The sequence below is a fragment of the Tympanuchus pallidicinctus genome, unplaced genomic scaffold, assembly GCF_026119805.1.
Source record: "Tympanuchus pallidicinctus isolate F22 unplaced genomic scaffold, pur_lepc_1.0 scaffold5, whole genome shotgun sequence".
NCBI lineage: Eukaryota > Metazoa > Chordata > Aves > Galliformes > Phasianidae > Tympanuchus > Tympanuchus pallidicinctus.
The window spans coordinates 53,452,805-53,468,128 of NW_026294769.1; the positions used below are offsets into that span (position 1 = coordinate 53,452,805).

General features: G+C 43.0%; 1 protein-coding gene across 3 annotated transcripts in view; it reads right to left on the bottom strand.

Annotated features, from left to right (window-relative positions):
* Window positions 1–11,109: 11,109 nt before the first annotated feature.
* Window positions 11,110–15,324, bottom strand: part of RAD54B (RAD54 homolog B) — a 62,551-nt gene continuing 58,336 nt past the window's right edge. For all 3 annotated transcript variants that reach the window (XM_052703273.1, XM_052703271.1, XM_052703272.1), the window contains exons 14-15: window positions 15,095–15,295; window positions 11,110–12,397 (exon numbers count right to left, since the gene is read on the bottom strand). In XM_052703273.1, coding sequence (XP_052559233.1) covers window positions 12,177–12,397; window positions 15,095–15,295 — 422 coding nt within the window. In that variant the 3' untranslated portion in view covers window positions 11,110–12,176. The remainder of the gene's footprint in view (window positions 12,398–15,094; window positions 15,296–15,324) is intronic.

Genomic DNA, 15,324 nt, shown 5'->3' on the forward strand with positions numbered 1-15,324 from the left:
AACGTGCAACACCACTCCTAAAAAGGACAGTGATAGCCTGCCAAAGAATCACTGCAGGCCCATCTCTCTCCACCTCTCCTCACAGGAGAGGGACTCCAGGCCCTCCAGCATCTTCATGGCCCTTTACTGGACTGTCTCCAGTATGTCCTTGCCTCTCTTGTACTGGGTGTCTCAGAACTGGACCCAGAATTCCAGGTATGGCCTCCCCAGGGCTGAGCAGAGGAGAATGATCACCTCCTTTGACCTGATGGCAACACTTCACTAATACAGCCCGGGGTTCTGTTCACTCTCTTAGTAGCACGGACACATTGCTGACTCATGTTCAATTTGGTGACCACCAGGACCCCCAGGCCCTTTTCTTCAGAGTTGCTCCCAGCTGGGTGCCCCCAGCACGTCCTTGTGCCTGGAGCTGTTCCTTCCCCAGACTTTGCATTTCTACTTGCTGAACTTCATGAGGTTCCTGTCAGACCATTTCTGGCTCCCAGCCCTCTTAGATGGGAATCTGATGGAATTCAGACTGGCTTCCACAGGATATAAGGATGATGCCAGACAGCTCTCCACAGCAGCAAATGAGCCACCACATCAGCATGGGGGCTGAGCCTCAATGCCAGTATGGGGGTCCCCAGTAACAGCATCCCCACAGGACCACCCTGGGCACAGGTGACAGCTGAAAACCCCATGGCCAGGCCCACGGCTGTGGGACACTGGAACAAACCTTGGGAGCTGGGCACAAGGACACAAGGCAGACTTCTGTTCAAGGTAACACAAAGATCAGAGCTTCTTATCAGCACCATTGATCGGTACAACTGCTGTTTGTTACAAATCACATTGTGAATTCTTTGAATCGGAAGCTGTAACAACAAAGGGCCATATGTTTCCTGCTTTTGCAGGTCATGTGAGGAGTTGGAGCAGGAGAAGAAATGACTCTGAATACTGTGTAGCTGACAAAAAGCTAATTCCCCACCACCTTGGAACTGACTTGAGCCCCAGCATGGGGCACCAAGCCCAACTGCAGACCCCTTACCAGCCACGGCCAGCCCTGCACAGAGGAACTGAGGAGTGCCAAAGGAGGTCTGCACTTTATTCCCAGCAATATGGTATTTTATTCCCAGCAACTCATTTCCAGCCTAAGCAAATCTGCTCAGTGTCTCTCTTATCCCTCTTCCCAGCTCCTGGTTGTTGGTTTTTTTTTTTGCACCCTGACTTATTTTCCTGTATATGCCCCATGTTTAAAGTGCATAAAACTGCAGTGTGAGTATTCCAAGAGGTGAAGAACACCATTTGGAGAGAGAGGGCTCCTAGTGAGGACATTCATCAGGAAGCCTGTCACATCCCCAGGCATTGCCAGGAGCCAGCACTTCTGGTACAGAAAACCCCAGCAGGAAAGTATGGCAGCATCTCACATCTCATGGGGGAGCTACCTCCACAGGGACCTCAAGCCATGTCATTATTTATCTGAGCAGCCACACTACTCATCTCCCACAGGAGAAAATTTACAGAGGCCATACAGGATGCAGCTAGATCCAACAGGCAGAAAACTTGGTGGGAATAGAGTCTCCAGGTTCAGAAGAATTTAGTTGTATTCCACCTGGCAGCACAATCACCTTCAGCACCCCTAGCACAGGACCTGCTGCTGACAGGGTGTCCAGGGGCTGGACATCAGGTAATGAGTTGTAACTTGTTTTTAAACCTGCCTGTACATCAGTGCCTTTGGCAGAGGCTGAAAGCTTACTTCTTTCAACATGAGCTCTCATTAGTCCCATCTCCAGGCAGCTCAATAGGTTCTCGTGAGTCTGGAAATAGAAGAGCAGCAAATAGCTTTGGCTGGTGGTAAACAGTCTCTACAGAGGATTTCTGATCACCAACCTAGATGCTGCAGAACAAAATGGAAGCAGCACTCATTTTGACAGTTATCAGTGGCACAGTGTAACTGATTTGTTTTATTTCACCAGACCTTTCCTCATAACCTGTCTCAGATGCTGCTTTCTTCATTCTTAGAAAAGCCCTTCAGATTCCACCAGCCAGGAATCAACACAGCAGGGTTCGGCTTCAGCACTGTAGCAGATGTACCTTAGTGGGATCTGTCCCATCCACATGGAAACCACCAGAGGTGGACCTGAGGCTGTCATGCATGAAGACAAAAGAAGGACAACTCTGGAGAGAGACACACAAAGTCTCAGAGATCTTCCCTAGCAGCCCTCTTTGTCTTTAATCTTCCCTTCTCAGTGAAGTGTAGTTGGGTACTCTGAAGATATGATGGCTTGCTGGCATGGAGAGAGTATTTGGGGAATGCCCATCTTGCTTGAACTGGCTGTGGTGATTCAGAGAATAACAAAGGGCTGAACTTCAGGCATTGTTGCACTCCTCCTATTCAGTCCTTATTGAAGAGTTGCAAGAGAAGCGTGGCCTGAAAGACGTTTTGTGTGTGGTCTCAAGATTGTGTTGCGTAATGGTAATGCGGTAAGATTTTGTTCTGCCCCATAGGACTCTGTCTCTCCCAAATGAAACACCATGATCTTGGATCCTGATGTGATGATTTGAAGTGGACAAATTCAGTAACAGAGAGAATTGGGTTCTTCCATGGTCTTAACCACTGCTGAGAGCATGTCTGAAGGTTTATAATGGGTTGTAGTGGAGCAACCTCTTTGGACTATTATGATGCACTGTGATTCAGATAAACTCTTGGGCTGCTTAAGTTACTTATGAGACCCTACTTTTGTCTGCTAGCTCTGGAAATTAAAAAAATAGAGCAGTTCTATGCAGTCATTTCTTCCTTTCTCAAAATCATGTTGTGGAGGATGCCAGACTTGCAGATGGAGGTGCTGTTGACTCTGCAGGATGCCATCGAGCATCATGATGCCTCATCAGTGCCCAGGATCCATAGCCCTGTGTGAGGTGACAGGGGAGATCTGGGTGCCCCCGCGCAGAGTCACAGTTACCCACGGCATTAGCAGACAGACACAAGAGCGCTCCCAGCCGCTTAATCACAGTGGCAAGACTTTGGCAGAAAAATACATACCTGAGATCACCCCGGAGACTTGGACAGATTCTGTGGGTGTTGGACTCGAGGTATTTCACAGATCAGTCTGTGGCCAGGCAGTGGCTGTAGGAGGGCACGTTTTCAGGCACCCACAGCAGCACCGGGACTGCACTGGGACAGTACTGACGCAGCCGCAGTGCCTGCACTCGCTCCCCTGACCAGGCATGGCTGCTGCCCAGATGTACAAGCCATGCTCTTTTACGTCAGTTGCGAACCCACACGGGGCGTCCTCTGCATCAAAAGGCACAACCACATCATTAGCCACTGACGACAGAGCTGCTCACCGGACCAATGCACCTCATTCATTTGAATGCAGAATATGCAAATCAATGCAAAATACAGAGAGCATTCCTTATTTCTGTTTGGAAGAAGCAACAGATTTCACCTTGGCGCCTTCCTGCAATTCGGTGCTTCCCTCTGTCTCACAGCAGAGTCTGCAGCCTCCCTAAATCCTTGGGACCGTGCACTGCACGATCCAACGCTACTGTGAGCAGCTGCTGCCACCCTCAGGTCACCCTCGTACAAAAACTCGGTTTGCCTTTGGTGAACGCCGTCACTCACAGAACTATAGAACAGAAGAATCATAGAATGGCTTGGTCTGGAAGGGCCCTCAAAAATCATCCAGCTCCAACCTCACTGCCATGGGCAGGGCTGCTGCCCACCAGCTTAGGCTGCCCAGGGCCCCATCCAATCTTCCCTCGAATACCTCCAGGGATGGGACACCACAGCTCTCTGGGCCAGGGCCTCATTGCTCTTGCAGTGAAAATTTTCCTCTGAAATCTAATCTAAATCTTCTCTCTCTTAGTTTAAAGCCATTCCTCCTTGTCCTATCACTATTCACCACGTGAAAAGTCAGTCCCTCTTCTGCTTATAAGCTCCCTCCAAGAGCTGGAAGGTTGCAATGAGATCTCCTTGGAGCCTTTCCTTTGCCAGACTGAACAAGCCCAGCTCTCTCAGCCTGTCTTTGTAGGAGAGGTGCTCCAGACCTCTGATCATCCTTGTAGCTCCCTCTGGACCTGCTCCAAATGCTCCACATCTCTCTTGCGCTGTGGGACGCAGGCCTTGCACCCAATAGGTATGATGGGATTACTTGCCAAGGATGGGTCAAGTTTTTGTAACCTCAGATGCTCCGCATCAAAGCAGGGGCAGCTCTGGCATGGCTAAAGCAGATGCAGGACAATCATGGCCTGCTTGTTTCTTTGAGTCCAGGCCCTAAACTGGCAGCAGTGCACCCCCACAGCCAGGCAGCTGCACACATTCCCTCTCTGCAGCACGATGCACAGCTCGCTGCTTCCCAGACATCTCCTGGCAAGGCCCAGCTGGGCAGCAGCCAGCCAGCTGCATTGGGCCTGCGGGAACATGGAGCTCCAAATAAGCTGTGCCTGCATGCCACTGCAAGGCCTGGGGCAGCAGGATGGAAACCAGAGCCAAAAATGGGGAGGCCTGAAGTCACCTTCTATTTCCACTTCCAAACCCCAGGCAAATCCACGGCTGGATTTATCCACACTTAGGCTCTTACCCTCCAATTCCCAGTTCTAACAGTGGATTTGCAACCAAATCCACAGATGTGGAAAAACTTGGGAACGATCACTATGTCAGGCAACATGCAGAGGTTCTCAACAAGTGTTTGCTTGCATTTATACCACCATGACTACCTCAGCTCATAGCAGCTGAAGGACATAGCTCTCAACAGCCGTGAGATGATACAGCAATGAGAGAAAAATCAGGAAAGTGGGAAAGCATTGTGCTGCTCTCAGCATGTGCAGGAGGAAGGATGAGTTGCCAACCACTAAATCAGGCACTGGAAGGAAGTAGTTGTACTCTACAAGGAAGTATATATTGGTTCCCAAACAAGTTTTGCTCATACAAGTTTCAGCTCAGTGATATTTTAGTCCCCAGCTTGTTCGTCGCTCTTATATTTGGCTGTGGGGAACCACCATGGCTGCTGGGGAACCAAAGCTCTAGCATGGGGTTTCTGAGCTTGTTTTGAAATCAGGGCTGACATTTTAGAACTTATAACACTTTAACATATTCTTAAAGACCTTCTCAGGCTATTAAAGCTTGCAACACCTTTGGAGGATATGGAAAATATGGTTTGCTATAGCTTTTGGTTTATGCCTTTTTTTTTTTTTTTTGTATTTTTCTTTGATTTTATGGCTGTGCCAAATAGAAAAAAGTGTACTCTCAAAAGACACAGAGTAGAACCGTCGCTAAAAGCAGCTTGAGGAGAGGAGAGCTGGAGTTATGATTTCAAGTGGCCTCAGGTTTAGGCAATCTTCCAGTGTTCATCTGTATGCCAAAGGCTCTTTGGTCAACTTCAGGGAGCTGCCAACAAGCTGTTGGCAAAAGATCCCACAGCACTTTGCAGGCTGCTGATTTCTTGATGCTGTTTCCCACCACAGAAGAGAATTCCTGAGTTCTTTTATCAGATCAGATCTTTAAATTTCATTGTGTCCGATCAGATTCTATTATTTTGCATCCATAACAGATTTTAGATCCCAAGGAACTTTTGAGGGTGGCTACTCTCCTTCCCAGATCTGTACTTTTTCCATACTCCTGACGCAGCCCAAGAGATACTGAAAGCAGAACAACTCACACTGGAAGGAGCATTTGGAGGCCAACTAGTCCAGCCCTCTACTCAAAGCAGGGACAACTTCAAAGTTAGATCAGGTTGCTTAGGGCTTTGTTCAGCCCAGTTTTGAAAATTGCTAAGGGTAGAGCTTCCACATCTTTCTGGAAGAGCACATTTCAGTGTTAAACTTTCCTCGTGTGTCTTTTTTCTTTATATCCAGCAACAATCATTTGAAAGTAACCTTATTTATGACACGAACTCTGCTTATTCCTGTGTAACTGCCCAACCTCTTAGCTGGATAAGGCAAAGAAACAGAGTATGTATACCTGCAAGATTCTATTGTGATGCATATGTAAAAGGCTGTTCAAAAGACAATTTCAATCCTGAGTGCCTGCAGCTTTCAAAATAGTATCAGTATCCTTTGAGAGTTCATGCTGCAGTGAAGGTTGTAATCATTTCCACCTGGCTCATATTTTCAGATTCGCTGTGATTCACAAATCAATAGCAAAGAGACGTCAGTGGCTCTGCAAAGGCTCATAAGACATCAGGTGAGAAGAAGCAATCATTCTACCCACGACTTAAATAGTGTTCGCCAAGAGCAGAACAGTGAGACTCAGGCATCACAGGACCCATTACAGAATCTGGGGGACAGCATTCTCCCCCCTTTGGCCATACTTGATGCGTTTTTCTTTTTAGTAGCGGTATCTTGTTCCAACCTTGACTTCTTCACCCTCTCATCCCCACTCACCCTGCTCATTCAGCTGGATCTGGCCTTTCTTGGCTTCTCCGTGCCTCATCAAAGCCTTTGTCTGTGCACTCTCAACCCCCCATGCTACCTGTCTGTTCCCTGAGATCACCTTCACTTGCTTTTCCCTCTCTGAGCCAATCCTGATATCGCCAGTTTTTTTACCCCATACCACCTTGTACCTAGTTCTACTGCTCCGAATGGGACCTGCTTCCCACTTGGGGCTGATGGGATGCTGGTAGGTTAACACAGGTGACTTTGCTGTCACCTGCTGCATTTGTGCCCTACCCAGCAGAGAAAAACTGGAAGCCAGAACTGCAAGAAGAATCCCTTGAAACAGCTTCACGGCTCTGGGTCAGACTACATTTAGTCACACACAGGATGTGGTGCATTCAGGGCCTGATCACAGGTAAGACTTAGGAGGGAATGGCACTTGTTCAAATTGATAACATCTGCCAGTTCCGCATCTCACACAGTCCTGGTGTGGAAGGAATTAGGAGATATTTTAGCTGCTCATAAGAAAGAAGTCTTTACCATGCATACTCCTACTGCCCTTTTCTTGGAAAAATTTATAAAACTCTGCAGGTACTAAAAGGAAAAGTGAAAAACATGGAATGCTGTTGTGGAAGTTGTGCCTTCCCCACTCCCATTTTTCTTTAAGTCCTAATTCAAAACAGGAAGGTGAGAGATGGACAAAGCAAACTGCTTTCTCCTACCCATGGTCTTAGGGTAGGAGATGCATACCACATATGTAGAATCTTTCAGCTCAACATAAAAATAAAACAGAGGCAGAAAATTGATGGGGGAAATGTTTCAAACAGGAAGTTTCAAACTAGTGAAGCAGGAAAGCACTCTGTAGCAGGAAATTGTGGCAAGCTTCAGTGTTAGGAAGTATTGCCAGCCCCTTTTACACGTGCATTATGTATTTAAGATACATCATTACTATGGATGGCCCACAAAGATTCATCTACTTAACTGAATGCCTTGGGCACCTAATTCGGATCCCAGGTCTGTGAGGTTTATGGGTCAGCCTTGACACATGCACAGAATTCAGCTGACTTGATGAGGCTGAGTAGACCTGGTGTCCAAATCCTTTACAGGACAGGACTAAAACCCCATCAAAGGCAACAAATTCTAGTTCTCTAGGAGGAAGGATATTTCAGGCTGCTGCACTCTTATTGTTCAGCAATCTCCATCCATTAGGATGGATTGACAAGGATTGTACGGGAGATTCTTGCTACGTGCCATACCTCACACTCTATAAATAAACTAAAGCCTGAGCCAAGACAGTCATAATGAAGAGAGAAAAAAGATTTTCAGCTAACTGACAGAGAATACTAGAAAAACCAGCTTGCAAGGGCACAGGCTTTTGTCACAGTGACTGACATCTTGCCTATTTGGGAGGAAATGAATTAAAGAAAAATGAGGAATGTGTGTTGTCAAGTGGGTGTAACTCAAACCAAGCAAACACAGGAGCACAGGAAAAACTCAGGCTGGCATCAAGGCTGCAAGAAAAGGAGAGAAGAGGCTGGAAGAAGGCTGCAGATAGCCTTCCATATATATCCTTCATATTGTCTTAGACTTCAGCACGTTAACGAAAACTGGGTGCAAGTCAGCAGCATCCAAAGCTGGGGAGTTTCTGCAGAACGCTCCCAAGCTGGCTGTGGAATTCACTGTTATTGCTTCTGTAGTGCTTCTGCTGACGTGTTACCTCTTATCCTGAGAGTGAACACTGCATCATACACTGCAAGTCCTGCACGTATCTATATCCGTATTTCTAAGTGAAAACTTGCTTTGGTACAAAAGAATAGCACAGAAGGCTCTGTTACAGCTTTCAGTTTAGCTTAGTCTTCAGTTATGCTGTAAAGCCAAAAGCAGTTTTTCTTATTGTTCCTTACAGCCTTCCGAGATCTTCCAGCCACAGACACATCATTAGTTTAAGCCACATGTAAACAACCATGACTGACGTCAAATTTTCATTCAGTGGAAAGCACGTGAAAAAGCTACTTTCCTTCTGTGTGTTCTTGCCTACAAAGCTGGAATCTCTCCTTGTGAATTCCTGATGGTGACCCAAAGCAGTTGTCAAAGCCTGTTCCATATCTGGCATTTTAAGAAATTCCTATGAATTTATTCCCTTACAGAATCACTCCGTCACCACTTGGCATCCTTTCTGTAAAAGATGACAAGTCAAAGGACTTCATGATCTCTGAAAAAGGCAAACCCTGAACCGGATTTATGTTAACCTCTTGTCATCATGTCTCTACTGCAGTTATCATACAAACGTCACTATCTGAGTCATTGAAAAAAAAGAAAAGAAAGAAAAAAAAAAAAAAAGCAAGCCAGGATGGCTTAATATTGAATCTTGGACGCCTACCTGTGCAACCTGGTGTAGGGAACCTGCTTTGGCAGGGGGGTTGGACTCGATGATCACTGGAGGTCCCTTCCAACCCCTACAATTCTGTGATTCTGTGAATCAATAAAAGTAGTCATGTGAAACCAGTTTGTTTTGTTTGTTGTTGTTTTTAAAAGATGCGATATAAAGCAATAGATAAAACAACTTTCTGCTCTTTAGAATCAGGGTTGATTTCCACTGAGAACACGAAGCCTGTTTGCTTCTTTGGCAAGAAGAAAACCCAGGGAGGTGGTGGAGTCTCCTTCTCTGGAGATGGTCAAGACCTGCCTGGATGCCTACCTGTGCGACCTGCTGTAGGGAACCTGCTTTGGCAGGGGGGTTGCACTCGATGATCTCTGGAGGTCCCTTCCAACCCCTACAATTCTGTGATTCTGTGGCACTACACCCTATATCATGAGTAATTGAATTTCTCCCAGACCCTCCACCTAGCTAGGAGTTAGCAACAAACACAATATTGATTGCTGAACCTGAGGGCTGGCTGGCAGCACTCCTTGCCTGGTGTGACTCAAGGCCCTGCAGAAGTTGCTCTAGGATTAGTCATAACTTTACAACTTGCTCTCCTGAAAAGGTGAGCACTGCTGTGTGTGCCTACTGGAGTCAGCCAGCTCATGCTGGTGTTAATAGGTGCCCTAGGACACGTTTCAATTCAAATGGAGTATTCTCTAACTTGACAACTCTCAGTATCTCACACTTAGAGCACAACTAGGGCATCGCTGGCAGTGAATCCAGAAGCCAGGACCATCTGCTTGGAACTGACAACTAGTCTTTCACCACCAGCTACCCTGCCCACCCCCTAGAATTTCATGTTCCTTAAGAGAAGGGGCAACATGACCTTGTGAAAAGTTGAAATCCTCAATATTCCTTACCAGTCAACAATCAGACAGTGCTAAGTTCATTATGGGGCCTTTTCCTAGTGAACATTTTTCACCTGTGGGTGAAAAAAGTCACATGGCCACGTGCTGCACTTTGCACGCTAATAATGGTAATTTCACTGTGATTATGTGAGCAGGATGGGCTAATCTAATTTTACAGGCATTTTTAGACTCCTGTGAGAGAATTACAGATGGCATACTAAATTAGATTCTGTATTCATGCTTCGTATATTTTCTGCAACCCATTCTCCCAGTGTGAAGTATAATTTTCTAGGACAACAAATTCCAGAGTCAATTTCAATCTGCATAATGTATAATGCCATATTCAATCTGTAATTTGGGTAGTTTTGATTTACCCAACAAGAAAGAAGCATGCTCATAATTCAGTCATGCCAAGCCATCACCTCTGGCCTCCTGAGAGCTCCATGGTGGTCCAGCACCAGCTTTTATTTATTTATTTATTTAAAAACTGCCAGAATAAAACAGCTCTGCAGGTTAAATAATAACAGGACTTTCCTGCCAGACTTGTGTTCTGCCAGCATGCAGCTACATTTGTACTGTGTGGAGGGCAGGATCTCAACACATGAGGTTGAAAGGCCTGAGAAAACCCTGGGGTCTTGGGAAATGAAACAGAGAAATGAAAGAAACACGGCATGGTGTGGGTCTTCCTTCTGTTATACACCCAGATTTCCTCAAGTGTTGACAACTGGTAAGCTCCAAAACAGAGCATGCAAGTGGAGATGACCAGGCTCCCATAAACAAAACAGCAATGGATGGTACCTACTAGTTCATGCACATGCACGAAGCCACATGTAAGGTCAGTAGCAGCAGAGAACAGAGAAAGCTGGCATGCTTCCTTCAAACAGACAGGGACATAACTGACAAACTCACGGACAACACTGATCAAGTATAATCTCAAATAACTGTTAATTATAACAATCATTATTATATGGATTGGCTATGGTCTGTCTTGAGTTTCAGAGCTACATCAAATCTTGGCCATGCTAATTAAAATAAGCTGTGGGATCTGTAAGCTCTCAGACAGTCTTTATATAGCAGAAAACTGACAAAATAGCATAGCACCTGGATAAGCATGAACATCTTTTCCCCATACACAGGGTGAGGAACAACCTCTTTAACAGACAAACTAAAATGTTATAGAACTAAACTTTATTCAGTTCTTCATTCTTCAGTTCATCGTTCTAACTGTACTAAGGAACAAAATTTGCATGCCAAAAATATTCACAATTGTTTATATTCTCTGCCATGCCCTCACTTTGTTTTTCATTGTTTTATTGACATCCAGTTCTCAGAATCAAAGGAAATGGAAAAAAAACAAAAAACAAAAAACAAAAAACAAAAAAAAAAAAACAAACAAACAAAAAAAAACCCACCTCTGAAACAGATTTCTATGGTGTAGAGAAGTCAGTGTATTTGATTTCCAGTTCCTAGACTCTCAATGACAGGCAAATGTATGATGATGGATTAGGTTGGACTGTGAATTCCATGACATTCTAGAGAAAGGGAGAGCACTGTTTTCTGAAAATTGCTTGGACTTTTTAATAATCCACTACTCTCACAATAGGCACCAAATATCAAGAGTATGTACAACATGGAGCACAGTGCAGGATTACCACAATGGAGTCCTATTCTTGCTCAAGGTCTTTCAAATTCTCTAAGTTTGCAGTTTTTCTGAAAATTTCCTAATCTTCTGTTTCTCTGGGTCTTTTGAAGTACTTCACATATAAGATATGATTCGATTTCAACCTTTTGTGCCTTCAGAAAGAAGGAAAACATAGTCATAAAAAAATCATAAAGTGAAAGTGTGCAGTACTCCAGAGTTTGACACAAAGGGTCCTTAAACAAAGTAAGCTAAGTATCAGATAAGCCTGTACTCAATGTGCCTGAGAAATGACGTTTGTTTATTTTTCCAGGTAAAAGCAACAGGTGAATTTCACAACATTTTGGCACAGCAACAAACCTGGTCTCAGAAACTTGGGTCTCAGTAGCTATTGCTCCTATTTTCAGTAAACTGTAAATTCCAGGGAACAAACATTCCTCTTGTAATAAAGTCACAGTTATACAGACACACAACTTTTCATTGTCAGAACAAAAATTAAACCAGAGCTTTGTAAACAGCATATAGCACTGCATAATATTATAAAATGTGGATGAAGAGTTGCCAGCTTTACAAATAATAAATCATTATAGTCAAACAAAAACTATAAAACAAAACAGACACACATGGGGATGTATATAAAAACAATCTTACTAATTAAGATATCAAAGGAAAGGACTTGAAAGCAAAGTTAAATCTGAAAATCTGTATGATTATTGCAATTATTATTAATTTAATATTACCCGTAACTTTTTTTTAAACACCAGGACTCACAAAAACCTCATCAAAACCACACAATATAGAATTTGGCAAAAATAACTTTGTACATCAATTATTTACTACTCTGAGGAGAGTACATCAATTATATCCAACTCTGAGGACAAGGATGAGAGCGTTAGGGAAAGATACCGTAGTTTTATTGGGTAGGGGAAGTTGGATTGGTTACATTCTGGAAAAAGAAAGAAACATTTTCTTTTATCCTTTCAAGAAAAGGATCAGGTAGAGCTTGATGTTGCCCAGAGAAATGCTTCCATTGCATCAGCTGTGACATGGAGAGAGGTTTCTTTAAATTATGCTTCTCCTGGTCTTGTCTGAGCTGACAACATCTAGACACTGAAGGCTTTTCTGAGGAAGGATCTGAAAAAAGGATGTAGAAAATTAATCAGGGAAAACTAAGAATATTTCACTGTGAATCAATAAGACAGCTGGTGATAATGAATGCAAAAATAGAGCAATGTAAAGAATCCTTCTATGTCAATGAAAACCGAACATTTGTATCCATAGTAAGAGAGGAAAGGCTGTTCCTTGCTCATGGATCAAGTTTATCAAAATCACCATATGCTAGCTCAAAGATGAATCCTTTCACAAATAGACAGGAAGGGAAATATCCTATCTGGCAATTTCCTTTCTTCCATCTTCCTAATTCTGTAGTATTTGGGTTTCTTCCCATTCTTTAAGTAATTCTGAATAGAGAAATATCTTGCAGCAAAACTCAAGCCAGTTTCTATTTCCTCCCACAGGAGTCATTCCAACCAGCTGAGAAGAGTTTGAAGTTATTTCACTGAACTTCGCACACTAGAGGTGGATCTCTAGTGCACTCTGTACATTCACACTATGCCAAGTTGCTCATTAAATGCCATACTGTATACTGTATATCACAGTAAGACAATTCCCTGTGAAGCACAGAGAGGAGAATTCACTTTGAATTCTGGAGATTCTAGGGATTCTAGAGTGCCAGGCAACAGTAGGTCATGGCAGGGTATGTCATGGATTGCTGACTTCATGATTCAACTGATGCATATGATAAATAAAGAAATCAGTCGTGATGGAAAAAAACTGCATCACTGCTGTTATTGATTTAAATCATGTCATCAAACAGTTTCACAACAGAGCTATGTGTTTCTCAGCAAGTGACATAAGCAGCATGATGACTCAGTATTTTCAAGTTTTTTAAACTTCTGAAGAGACCATAATGACTCCCATATGCAAGACTTTCCTTTTGACTGATGACACACATTTGCACTAGACTTGAAATTATGTTACTGTCCAGCAGGAAAATAAGATTAGATGCACTTCTCAAGTACTTACCGATTCTGCATTCCTAACTTCATAAATAAAACCATGATCAAGTAAAATAATAGTATTATACTTTGCAGCTGATCTGACAGTCAGAAAAATAGCAGGAAACCCATCCACACAACCCACACATAGTTAATAACTTCCTTTCAAAACTCATGTGGCTTGCTAAAGATTGAGCCAGTATGAATTGACAACAGGAGCTTGGGCAAGACCACACAGTCACATTGGCAGATATAATGGAGACTGTGAAAAGTTCATACATTGTGAAGCCTGTATAGTATTGTTTAGCTCCAACTTAGTTCATCTTTTGAATCATACTTGCTAGAAATGGAGACGACAAATCAGTAACAATTCTTAGCACTTTCTATGTCACAATGTCTTTTTCCAGGAATCAGGAGCTGGTTCCCCAATGAAGTATCTGACAACTTTCTCTTCTTAGTAATGTCAAAGAGATCAAGTAATGGTAGCTGCATTCTGACTCACAAGCATGACTTGTAAGACCATGACTCATAACAATTTGACAAGGAAACTGATGAGCCAATTTGTTCTCTGCTCTTCAGGAAGCCAAAATTTTCCCAACTCATTCTATCATTTCTAACATTAAAGTTTAAAAATGTCTTTCTGGTTTTCCCTTGATTTACCACCATAAATTTTCCATTTGCTGGGACCAAGATACAATTACCCTTGAGGGAATCCTGGTTACATTCAATGCCCTGAGTCCCAAGAAACTGATGCTATGGTTGAGTACATGGAACCAATATGCATTCAAAGCATAAAATAAGCATTCGAGAGTGTTACGACAATTGCAAAATCCTGATTAACACTCTATGCATTAGTGTTTGTCACAGAAGAAATATCAAATTTCTTTGGTCTCTGAAGTCCAGAAGCTCTACCTGCATCACTGCACAACAGTGAAAAAAAAAACAGTAAGATTTAACACCACAGCTGCATTTTCTACACAGATCCTGTAACAGCACCTAAATGGAGGCTGGCACAATGCAGAATATCACTTGCTCATATGACAAGTGGTTTAATTTTTCCAGTCATAAAGAAACATACAAAGACTATGAAATCATTGTGTGGAGCAGAAATAAGGAAGAAACTCAAACTGAAATTGTCATGGATACAGAAGCATTGTGCTTTCACTAACCAAATCCTTCCCATTTTGGATAGACTGAGACAGCTTTAGCCTATTTTCCAAAAACATGAAAACTACCAAGCAAAATAGTCATCAGGTCTGTATTACTTAATTGTGTTCTTGTGTTTTACTTAACTGTGTTAACACGTGTACTCATTGCCATTCCTTCATGTTTTTTTTACTGTGATATTTGTGGATACTGTATATACATATTTCATACTCCAAGAAAAGAAATGTACCCAGGCAATAGGCACTTTTTTCTTTAGGGAATTAGAAACTGAAGCTATCATTACTGTCCTGGAATTTTTAGAAAAAAAAATACATAACACTTGTTGGTAATGAATTCCTACCTAAACAGGCCATAGCTAATTCAAATAATTAAGAGGCATAATATATGAATTAGTTGTTACTGCAAGGAATTAATATTTCCTCTCTTTATCTTATGAAGGGCTCCTGTGTATCAGAAAAAAACAGGCAATGTCTGGCTGATCCCATAATGAATCTCATTGCTTCAATTCTGTTTTACTGAGCTTTGTAGTTTTCTCCAAAGAGAGGCAATATATTCCAAATGGATATAGTTCATCATAATAGCCAGAGATAATGAAAAAGAAACTCACTTTGATGGTCTTTGTTTCCCATACAATCACATTCAAGTAAGTCATGGGTAACACAGCTGGAATTCTCATGAAGTGTAAAGAGATTTCTGAGCTCCTCAACAGAAAAATGGATATGTTCAGATGTCTTGGAAAGGTCTACAACTGCCCCCGAAAGGTCCTGTTTGCTGATCTGTCTTTGATAAATCTTTTCTTCTATTGAACCTGTATTGAAAAAACAATATATACACTGG